The following is a 12,092-nucleotide window of genomic DNA, read 5'->3' as shown; positions in this document are numbered from 1 at the left end:
AAAAAAATAATGAAAGGCAACAAACCACAGATCCAAGAGGCTCAGACAACCCCAAGCAGGATAATCAAGAAAAAAAAAAAAAAAACCAGACACCTGGACACATCGTGTTCAATGTGCAGAAAATCAAAGACAAAGAGAAAATCCTGAAGGTGCTCTGAAGAGAAAAGACCCACTCCACAAAGGAACAAAGAATTACAGCCAATTCGTCCACAGAAACTACGTAAGCCAGAAGACGACCGGGTGACACGGCTGAACAGTACCAGGACGGGGACCCGGGGAGGCTGGACGGCTGGTCCCATACTTAAGGGATGAGCAGCATCTTAAAGATGAGAAGAACTCATCAGGTAATCAGAGGGGAGAGGAAGGAGGAGAAGGAGGGGGCGGGAAGGGTACACCAGGAGCAAAGGCAAGAAAGAAAGAACCGGGCGTGTTCCACCGGTTCCTGCGGCCGCAAGTACGGAGGAAGCACAGTGCAGGTCCCAGGCCCCAGGTCAGGCTACGGAGTTCAATGCAAAGAAGAGGCAATAAAGAGGTCTAATGAGGGAGCGACCAAGGCTGGATTCGCTTCTAAGAGGTCCTTTCAGCTGCCGAGGAAGAGGTAAACTAAGAGGGGAGGCCACGCATGTTCCAGGTGAGGGAGGAAGAAGCCCACGGCTAGAGCTGGGGGGGGTCTGAGAGCTTACCAGGTGCAGCCCAATAGGACAGCCACAGGCCACACGTGGCTCCTGAGCACCCGAGTAGCAGCAAATGCTACTGAGGAATGGATTCCTACTTGCATTTCATCTCAACTCATCCAATTTAAAAAGCCACATGTGGCCAGCGGCTACTGAAGTGGGCAGCACAGTCCTAACCTGTCACCTGAGCGAAAATGCCAGAAACTCGAAAAAACTCTTAGCAGTGGAGGGCTGGAGGGGAAAAAAGGATCTAATTACTGCTTTTCCCAGAAATCCCCAGGCCCTGGGAGCCCTGGTTCCCCAGCAGTGGGGACTGGGAGGGGGCAGAGCAGTGGATACGGATCACAAGGTGTGTGCAGAGGAGAGGCAGAAGTTGTCCCTGTCAAGGAGAAATAAGGAATCAAGACAGGACCCTGGCGCTGGGGGCGTCACCAGGATCTCCTCCCAGTCTGCTGGGGTCAGAAGACACTCCTCCCAGAGGCCCCTGCTCCTTTGCTCTCCAGAGCCCTGGGGACGGTGTCTTCAGGCTTTCTCCTCCAAGCCCCTGTGGTGGTAAGGAACGGGGTCTCCCCTGCCAATCCAGGAGCCTGGACATGCCACCCTATTCCCCGATCCCAAGACCCCTGGATTATGTGCAGACAGTCGGGATGAGAGCAAAGGGAAGGAGCAGGGGAAGGAGGACAGAAAGGGAAGGGGGGAAAGGAAGAGGAACGGCACAGCGACTCCAGAAGGAGAGCTCCCATCACACCTTCAAACCTCTGCCCTCCCTTCTGGGATGCGGGCCACCTGCCGCTGTGCTGTGCTCGAAAGCACTAGTCCCCCCTCAACATCTCCTAGCCCGCTTCCTGGTCCGCGCGCTGAGGCCATGAACAGCCTCCTCCCCAGGCGGTGGGAAAAGGAAACAAGATGCCGCACGTAAACACCTGGGACCCACCTGGCCCCAACAGGTGCTGGGCAAATGCGGGTGCCCATCCCCCCATCTCTCCTCCCACTGGGCTAGGGCTTGTTCATTGCCACCATCTACAAGTAAAAATTGCCCCCTCAGATGCTGGGTCCACCCCTTCCCCCACTCCCCTCACTGGACCTGTATCGATCTACAAAATGGAAACAACCACAAGAACACAGGGTTGTTCTGAGGCTCGAGAGAGGCAGACACTGGGATTGGGGCTGAAATCTGTAATCCCACCCTGGCTCATATCAAGGTCCCAGGCCACCTCCTCCATGCAGTGCTCCAGTGATCCTCCTTCGCGGGCCCCTGACCTGACCCTGTCAATTAGCTTTCAGCCTCAGGAGCCTGGCTTCCTAATGTCACCCCCTTTCCTTGAGGAGAGTGTCACCACATTCGCAACACTCCCCAACCGGCCTCTCCTAAGCACGGTGACATGCATGTATAAAGAAAAGGAAGTCATCCACCTTGCCTGGGACCCGAGGATCTCCCTCTAGCCTCCCCCACCCCAGGCTGTCTTAACAATTAAGACTCAAGGCAGTCCATCAGGTCCAAGCCCCTCATGTTTCACGGGCAAACCGAGGTCACCCGGGGACGGGGACAGGGCCAGGACCCAGGGGCTCTCACCCCTCAGCAGTGATTCACTTCTTCCCTCCTAACCAGTGATGGGAGAGCGTGGATGCCGTTCAGGGTGGGAAAGGAAAATAACATCAGGAGGCGGGAGCTCTGGCCCAGGCAAGGAGCATATCCCAAGCTGATGGTCCGTGACTTTGGGGACCAGGAACCTGCTGGCAAAAACACCAGCGGTGATGCCCATCACCCAGCCAGACAGTCCCGAGACCTTCCCACAGACGAGCCAATTTAACACTACGACCACCTTGGATCAAAGAGGCTATAAGAACAAATGATGATACACCAGGATGGAGATAAAGACAACAGTCGTCCCCAGAAGGCACAGTGGGTTCCCAGTCTGAACGGGTGCCATCCCCGAGAACTTCCAGCCACGATGGAAGTCCCCAACGTGCCTGTAGTCCAACATGACAGCCACGGCCACATGTGGCTGCTGAGCACCTGAGTGCTACTGAGGAACTGAATTTTGACTTATATTTCATCTCGACTCACTGAATTTAAAAAAATCACATGTAACCAGAGGCTCCTAGAGTGGGCAGTGTAGTCCTGACCTGTCCCCTGAGCTGAAATGTCAGAAACAAAGAAAATCCTTCTAGAGCATAGTGGAGCGTTGGGGGAAAAAACAGGATCTAATTACCACGAGAGACACTCCAGCCCCGTGAACCCCTGTTCCCCATCAGCAGGGTAGTGGGGAGAGGACAAGGGGCTCTACAAGCCCTTCCAGCTCTGACCACTTGCAAGGTCATTCCACTGGAAATGCGAGGGGCCTGCGGTTTCCCTCTGGGGCCTCTGCTGGCCCTGACTACTTGTCCGGATCCTGGCACCACGCCCCCAGCAGATGGTGAGCTCACTGAGGGCAGGCAGCAGGCGGGACTTCGCTCTGCAGTCCCAGCACACAGAAAAGCGTGTGGGCACAGCTGGGAGGGAAGGCCAGCACTAATGACAGGACCCCTTCCCACGGTCGCCGTGAAGCTGGCACGGGCAGGGGGTGCTCGCGCATCACTGCCCAGCGAGGGTGCTCGCGCATCACATCCCCTGCCCCTGCGGAAACCACAGCTCCAAAGCGGGGCAGAGTACTTGGCCTGCGGGATTCCGTAAGTGGCTGCTCACCTATTCCTAAAGCATTCCGGGTCCCTCCTGAGCCGCAGTCGGCCTGGGCTCAAGAAAATGGCCCCTAAGACGCAAGGGCTGGGGCCACCTCAACACCTGTGCCATCTTAAGCTGTCAATTTCATGGCAGAAAAACCAAGGCTCAGCCATGCCCAAGGGCAACGGCTTACTGGAACTGGCCGTTCCTGCCGGCAGAGGCCACTGGCAATGACTTCCAGGGCCCTTTTCTCTGATTGAAAGAATCTTCATGACAGACTTTGGAGACCAATGTTCCACCCCCTTGCTCATTTCACATAACAAACTTGAGGAACAGTGGGGTGGGGAGAACAAAAGCCTTCAGAGGCACTGATAAGAGCCTGGAAAGGCCATAAGGGCCGCTGGGAATTTTTTTTAAGCTTTAAAGAGGTGGCTCTCTAGGGTTCTTGCAGGGATCTCACACAAGGCACGAGGGTCCCAAGGCCACCACTGGGTTTTCTGTCACCAAGGGAAAGAGCCCTGTTTATTCTTAATAAAAAGTTCAGAGTGTGCTTTCATCTGTCTTTGAAAGATGCAAGTTACCAACCAGATCTGAGCTTGGGTCCTCTAGAAAACCCTCTTAAACTAACACCTCATTCCTCATCGAGGTGCCCAGAAAGGTCCCTGCAGAACCACGCCAGGGTCCCCAATGGAGGGTCCCTCTAAAGCAGCCCCACGAGCCCCAAGTACACAGCTTTCCAAGTGAGGCTTCTGGCCCGTGCCTCCTCCCCCACCAGCTTCTTAACTTCATAAAATGGAGGAAGGTACATGAAGCAGAACCCCTCATCTGCAATTCAAAAATCCTAAAGCTCTCCCCAAACCAAGTTTTTCACAATTCATTTGGAGGCAAACCCTGTCCTAAACTGACATGAGATGATCTTTAGTCTTGATTGCTCTCACTTTTAACGTGGGTCCAAAGCACAATCCCACACCCAGCTGGGGGTCTCAGCTGTATGAGATCTATGGCTCTGAAGGAAAAAGGCTGAGTCCCCCATACCCATGGGGCTGTGTGGCTGCTGCAGAGGGAAAGCCCCTCACCACGGCAAGCGTCCTGTGTGCATCTCCTCCCTTTCCCCCTTCCCAAGGACAGCCTGGCAGCACCTTCAGACTTCTTCAAGCTCCCCTCCCCCACCAACACGCGTCCCACCTGCCGCTGAGGCCCCATCCTCAGCCTTCCTCAGAGGATCAGGCCTACCCCTCAGGAGTCTAGGACCCTCCAACAGCTGGGAGACCTTGGCAATCAGCTCTTCCAGCAAGCTGCACTGTCGCTGAGCCAACATGACCTCCAGGCTGGCCACTGTCTAGACCAGTTACAGACACAGTGCCCAGTCTGGATCCAAGTGTCTCCCTCCTTCTCCAACACAGTGGCAACAAGGGAAACCCTCAGGTGTTCTCCAAGAACAGGGAAGCGGCCTCTTTCCCCTGCAAACCTCAGAAGAGACACCACATGATGATCTCGTACATCAAGTCCTGGGCAGACCAGCCTGGCTTTAAATCCCAGCTCTGCCAGTTATCAGCTGTGTGACCTTGGGCAAACCACTGCCCCTCTCTGAGCCTCACTGCCCAGACTGTAAAGTGAAGATGGCCATCTCCACCTTACATGACTATCATGAGTATGAGGTCAGTTAATGCTGGGAAATATGAATGCCCTGGGTCCTGCCTGAAGCTACCTGAGTGATGGGGGCCGGCCCTGAAACAAGGGAACACCGGGCATGCATGGCTGATCCCATCCCCCACCCTGTGCCCACGCAGAAAATGAGGGACGCCCTGATGCCCGTTTTAGCCCCCTTCCCAAACGATCACCAAGACTTTGCACTCATCAAAAGCTGAAACTGGCCCAGGAACAGAGAGGTTAAGTGACTGCCCAAGGTCACACAGCCAGCTGGGTAACGGGAGGGGCTGCAGGGAGGGGTAGCCAGCGGCCCTGGGCCTGTCCTGGAAGCTCCGGCCTAACAGGCTCCATCCCCAGGACACACTGTCCAGTCCAGCCGTGGACAGCCGGGCCCACCTCGGAAGGTCTCCGGCCTTGGTTTCCCCAAATGCCGGCGACCCCCCACCCACACCCCCACCCCCACCCCGCCCGGTGATGTTCCGTCCCCTCCCCCAGCCCCCGACGGGAAGCCCCTGGCGCCGGCGCGCCGCAGAGCCGGGCGGGCGGGGTCTGCGCGGGGCTCACCGGACTTGGGGTAGGTGACGATCCACACGTCGCTGGGCCGCACCGGGAAGTTGGCGATCTCCTCCATCTTCCCGCGGCAGAAGGGCGGCAGCCGCACGCCGTGGAACTCGAAGTACTTGCTCTCGAACTCGCCCGGGGTGCTGGGGGTCTCGGCCTCGCTCTCCGCCATGCCGCCGCCGCCGCCCGGCCCCGGAGCCGCGCCGCCCGCTCCCGGCCCGCCCCGCGCCCGCGCCCGCACCCCGCGCCCGCGCCCGCACCCCGCACGCGCCCGCGCCCGCGCCCGAGCCCGCCGCCCCAGCAGCCGCGCAGCGCTCCGCAGGCGTGACGTCACGGCGCCGCCCGGCCCGCGCCCCGCCCTGCCTGCGCTCCGCGGTATGACGTCATGGCCCCGCCCGCCGCGCGCCGGCTGCCCTCCGCAGACGTGACGTCGCGGGGCCTCCGGGCCGGGCCTGCTCCGCACGGAGCCGCAGTTTACCGGTCCTGCGGTGGACCCGACCCCTGGCCGCCGCCTCCTTCGCGCCCACAGTCCGCATCCCCCGCCGCCGCGCGTTCATTCATCCACCCGCGGACGCCGTCGTTCCGCGAGTGCTCTGCAGGCTCACTAGCGCTCCCGCGAGAAGTGACCTTCAAGGTTCATCTAACAGATATTTAGGGACCCTCTGATCCGTACCAGGCACTGGCCCAGGTTCCCGAGCTACAGCAGGCAAAAGCCCGGCTCTCCTGGAGCTTACATTCGTCAGTAACCGAGATAATCTCAGGTGGTGATGGGTGCTACGAATAACACGCTTCGTAATAATCCCGCGGGCGGAAGTGGGGAGGCTGTTAACTGCAGGTTCCAGGGCCAACCCCGGACCTCAAGAGACAGACTCGGTCGGGATAGCGCCTCCAAATCTGCATTTAATAAGACACTTTTTTTTTTCATTCTGCAATTTGAGAACAAATGATTTCTAAAGGGGTTTTAGTCCATCCAGTCATTCACTCAGCAAACGTGTACTAAGCACCTACCACGTGCTTGGAGCTGGGGGAACACAAAGATGAGAACAGTGGGGTCCCGGTCTAATTCTCTGAGTCTAGATGTCCTCCACTGCGGAAAGGGAATGATAATCTCTACGCCTAGGCACTATAGCTGGGAGGACGCAGAGACGACTGTACCAGCAAGAATCCTGAGCAAGGCAGGTGGGCAGGACCTACTCCCTCTCTCTCTTGCTCTGGAATGATGTACTTGCATAGACACACACACGCGTGAGCGGGGGGCACGGGCCATGTGTACACAGTGGGCAGAAGGAGGAAAGAGGAATTAACCTTGGCTCTGGAGGCTTGTGGGTGTCTTTATCCAAACGGAAGAGGACAATCCAAGCACCAGAGACATTAAGGATTAGATAACGACACAGATAGCTAGCCAAAGGCTGGAGAAAATGAGCAAATGAAAGAACGATTGCCTGATGTTTCAGATGAGGGCTCTTACTACCGGAGAAGTCAAGGGAGAAGGTTTTGGATTGGAATCTGAGGTACTGACATGAATTTACTAATTTTTTAAATCCCTATTTATCGGGGCGCCTGGGTAGCTCAGTGGATTAAAGCCTCTGCCTTCGGCTCAGGTCATGAACCCTGGGTCCTGGGATCGAGCCTCGCATCGGGCTCTCTGCTCGGTGGGGAGCCTGCTTCCCTTCCTCTCTCTCTGCCTGCCTCTTCCTACTTGTGATCTGTCTGTCTAATAAATAAATAAAATCTTTTAAAAAATAAATAAATAAAAAAGAAATCCCTATTTATCTTTGCTGAAAAGGCTTTTAGATACTAGTATTCCAGGAATAACGAGGCACACCAAGTGTCCAGATCTTTGGTCCTAAATACTTCCCCACCAAAAGAAACCAGACTCTCTTGGGGTGGGGGAGGGGAGGCAGGGAAACAAGGCCAATTCCAGGGCTGGAGGAAAAAAGAAAAAGTACAAAACGAGTCTAAAGCATCTTCTTGGCCAAAAAATAAAGTGTTAAAAAATGATAGGATAGGTCAAAAGGACACGGGGGCTAGACTGAAAGGCCTAATTAGAAAAACTCTGTACATATTAGACAAAAAATAGGAAATAGCTTGGGACACCTTGGTGGCTCAGTCAGTTAAGTGTCTGCCTTCGGCTCAGGGTCCTGGGATCGAGCCACATGTCTGACTCCCTGCTCAGTAAGAAGCCTGCTTCTCCCTCTCCCTGCCGCTCCCCCTGCTTGTTCTATCTCTTTCTCTCTCTGACAAACAAATAAAATCTTTAAAAAAAAAAAAAGGAAACAGCTCAAATGTCTATCAGTGGTAGAATGAATAAATTGTGATATACCCACACAATGAAAATACTTACTACATAGCAATAAAAAAGTACACATACACATATGTGTGTGCATGTTGGTGATAGCATAAGTTCATTGTTTTGCTAGTTTTCTATTACTGCTGTAACAAATTACCACAAACTCAGTGACTTAAGACAAAAGTTTATTACCTTATTGTTCTGTAGGCCAGACATCTAATGAGAGTGTCACTATGCTAAAATCCAGGAGTTTCTTTCTGGAGACTCTAGGGATGGATTCATTGTTTTGCCTTTTCTAGCCTCTAGAGGCCACCGCACTCCTTGGCTTGTGGCCCCTTTCTCCATCTTCAAAGCCAGTAATGGTAGGTCTAGTCTTGCTCACATTATATTACTCTGACATTGACTCTTCTTTTGTGTCCCTCTTCCACTTTTAAGGACCCTTGTAATTACCTTGGGCCCACTCAACAATCCAGGATAATCTATATTAAGGTCAGCGAACTAGCACCTGTAATTCCATCTGCAACTTTAATTCCCTTTGACATGTAACAAAACATATTCATGGGTTCTGGGGATTAGTGTGTGGACACAGTGGGGGACACAGTTGGGGAGACACAGTGTTATTATGCCTACTTCGGTTATATTACTTGAAACTTCTCTATGGGTTCAGATTTTTTAAGAGTAAAAATCTGAAAAAAAACCTTTAAAATAGCTAACCTTGAGGATTCTACCCAAAAAGCTATTAGGATTAATGAGTTTATTGAGATAGCAGGATACAAGGTCAAAAAGCAAAAAACAATTCTATTTCTACATACTACCAAAAACAATTGGAAATTGAAATTTTAAAAATTGAAATTTTAAAAATATAATTTGCAGTAGCATCAGAAGACATTAAATGACTTAGAAATATATTTAAGAAAATATGTGCGAAATTTGTATGACGAAAGCTACAAGACATTGATGAGAGAAATTAAGGAGAACCTAAAGAAATGAAGACATATACCCTGTTCATGGGTTGGGAGTCTCAACATTGTTAAGACACCCATTCTGAGACACCTGTGTGGCTCAGTCGTTAAGCATCTGCCTCCAGCTCAGGTCATGATCCCAGGGTCCTGGGATCAAGCCCCACATCAGGTTTCTTGCTCGGCGTGAAGTCTGCTTCTTCCTTTCCGTTTCCCTCTGCTTGTGTTCCCTCTCTTGCTGTCTCTATCTCTCTCTGTCAAATAAATAAACAGACTTTTAAGACTCCCATTCTCCTCAGATTCATCTGTAGAGTCTGTACAGTCCCAGGCAAAATTCCAATGGCCTCTCTTGTACAAATTAACAAGTTGGTTCTAAAATCTCTATGGGAAAACAAAGAACCTAGAATACTTAAAACAACCTTGAAAATGAATAGTGAATTTGGAAGCTGATTTCAAGACTTACTACAAGGCTTTTTACCATAAGGCTATAAATCAAGACAGTATGGGATTGGCATAAGCACGGACATATAGATAAATGGAACAGGATGGAAAGCCCAGAAATAGACACACACATACATGATTGATTTTTGACAAAGATATCCTTAAGGAGCAGAAAACAGAAATTTCTTAGGAGCCCAAACTGTCCACCAAGGCCCGGTCTACCCCATGGGTAGTGAAGGCCCCATCTCTGGAGGTGTGTAAGAGACTGGATAACCTTTTGTCCTGAACAGACCTCTCCCACAAAGTTGGATGCAGAAGTTCTCTGTCTCCGATCCCTAAGGCTGTCGAGGCAGAGGGAAGCGGCTGTGGGTTGCTGTCCGTGGTGCTGAATGCTCACAGTGCACCAGATCCTACTGCCCTCCCGATTTCACATCAGGGACTCCGATAGCCATGACTCCCCGAGGCCCAAGTTTTGTTAGTTTTGTTTTTTGTTTTGTCTTGGTTTTTTTTTTTAAGATTTTATTTATTTATTTGACAGACAGAGATCACAAGTAGGCAGAGAGGCAGGCAGAGAAGAGAGGAGGAAGTAGGCTCCCCTTGGAGCAGAGAGCCTGATGCGGGGCTCCATCCCAGGACGCTGGGATCATGACCTGAGCCTAAGGCAGAGGCTTTAACCCACTGAGGCACCCAGGCACCCCGGTTTTGCTAGTTTTATGTTCTGTTTTGATGTATATTTTCCATCTGCATGTGCTATCCAATTTTTAATGTTAAGTACTCGTTTATTACAGAAATGTCAAATGTATACAAAATTAGAGAAAATAGTTATGTGAACTTCTGTGAACTCATCACTCAGTTTCAATTGTTACCAATCCATGTTTCATCAGCTCTCAGTCAAGATTATTTTGAAGCAAATCTCATGTATTATTTCATTCATAAGTATTTCACTATAGATCTATAAAATATCTCTAAAAGACAAAAACTCTTCAAAACACAGACTCCCAATATATTAACACAGCGAAAAAATAATGCATGTTCCTTAACATCACTGAATACTTGGTTAATATACAAGATCAGACTTTGGAGGTGGTATTTAAAGTTCAGAGAGGTTGAGGTATCTCCCTGGGGATGCCTGGTGTAGCCAAGATTTAGTGCTGGGACAGAGGTCACCCCACCAGCATCACGTGATCCCAGCCTCAATTTAGTACATACCAGCCTGCTTGGCACAGATGACAATAACCAAGTCTGAAGGCACAGAGTGCTGGCTGGGGAAGAGGTCACCCCACCAGCATCACATGACCCCAGCCTCAGATTCATACATACCAGCCTGCTTGGCACAGACGACAGTAAGCAAGTCTGAGGCACAGACTGCTGGTTCAGGCAGGTATTCACACTCACACAGTGGCCCCTGAGGACACCAGTGCCCAGGAAATAGAGGCTCCAACCATACTCCTGCCCGGATAGATATCTAGATCAAGATCAGTTACATCAGAATCCCTGCAGAGGACTCTTCAGTATTTCCACTGAGCATTCTAGTGTTCAGACAGAAAGGAACCTGATCTGGGTTTGAATGCTAACCCCACCACTGACTAATTGTGGGACCTGGGACAAGACACTTGACATCTCTGAAGCTCATCTCTGAAGCTCAGATTCCTTGTGGGTTTAACTTACCATGGCCACCTCCAACCTGCCTTTGCACCTACAGTATCCCCTCCAGGAATTACTTTCTGCCAACCCAAATTCTAGGCTTCCATGAAAACCTGGCTCAGAAACCCATTCTATTGTGGGTAATCCCCTCCTGGAATCATCTCTAATACAGTGATATTAATCATCTATATTATGGGCTTCGGAGCAGAGCTGGAGTCCCCTTGGAAACCAGGTGGTCCAACCCCTGATTTTAAAGACAGGAAATGAAGAATTGATCAAGGACAGAATTTGCCTGCTGTCGTAGAGCTGGTGCACCATGAAGTTGTAATAGTCTAGGGATCTCTCTGCTTCCTGGAGCACAGACTTGGGCATTTCCAGCTCTACCACTTACCGATCAACATAACCTTTCTGCACCTCTGTTTCCTCATCCATAAAATGCAGAGTATATTACCAAACTCCCAGGGTTGCTGGGAGACTTGACATGATGGGCTTTGTAAAGTGTAAAGTGAGTGCACTTGAAAGGGTTAGATTCCCTATCATGTCCTCAGAAATAACAGCAGAGGCAAGCGAGCTGCTTGGGGCAGGGATCTGCCTCAGGCATCAGGATACACCCTGCAGACAGCTGGCACTCGGAAAACCAGTCTGCGGCAGGGCTTTGCAGTCAGCCTGGAAAAGTGCATTGAGAATAGGAGCCATGGCTGTGCCAGGGCTCCAAGGCCCAGAGAGGTCCTCGGCTGGAACATTGGGAGAAAAAGGAGCATGGCGGACTCATGACTCTAGCTCTGCTGATGGAAGAACATGGCATGGGTCCAGAGGGGACTTTGATATTACACAGGTCTGGGCCCCATCACGGCTCCTCTGAGTTTTCTTTGGACTATCCCCCACCCAGGGGTGGTCTAAGGCTCAGAGGAGGCCCAGTAGTCCTCCTAGTCTGGTGCCTAACACAGAGCATACATGAAGTTAGTGCATTTCACTTCCTGCTCCCTCTTTCCTACCATATGATGCAGTCTAAAAGGAGCATTTACTTTTCTCAAGTAAATATTTCATGAGGCATATGCTGTTCGCTGCATTTTATGCAGGGGGAACCTGAGGCTCAAACATGAGAGGGCATTTCCCTAGGTTACATTCATGCTCAGTTGCAGAATTGGGACTCAGGCCCATGTCGACCTCTGTTCAGAGCCCTAGATCCCTCCTCTCCTCTGTAATGCCTC

The 12,092-nt window shown here is 51.6% G+C and overlaps 1 protein-coding gene across 1 annotated transcript in view; it reads right to left on the bottom strand.

Moving 5' to 3' along the window:
• The window catches only part of LOC111157640 (sulfotransferase family 4A member 1), a 31,909-nt gene extending 26,183 nt beyond the window's left edge, over window positions 1-5,726 (bottom strand). The window contains exon 1 of the mRNA XM_022519234.1: window positions 5,551-5,726. Within this exon, the coding sequence (XP_022374942.1) occupies window positions 5,551-5,719 (169 nt within the window). The 5' untranslated portion in view covers window positions 5,720-5,726. The remainder of the gene's footprint in view (window positions 1-5,550) is intronic.
• Window positions 5,727-12,092: the final 6,366 nt, after the last annotated feature.

Source organism: Enhydra lutris, unplaced genomic scaffold, assembly GCF_002288905.1.
Source record: "Enhydra lutris kenyoni isolate GAN:26980312 unplaced genomic scaffold, ASM228890v2 scaffoldscaffold55, whole genome shotgun sequence".
NCBI lineage: Eukaryota > Metazoa > Chordata > Mammalia > Carnivora > Mustelidae > Enhydra > Enhydra lutris.
Note: the sequence above shows the minus strand (reverse complement) of the source record. Positions and strands in the feature narration are given on the sequence as shown.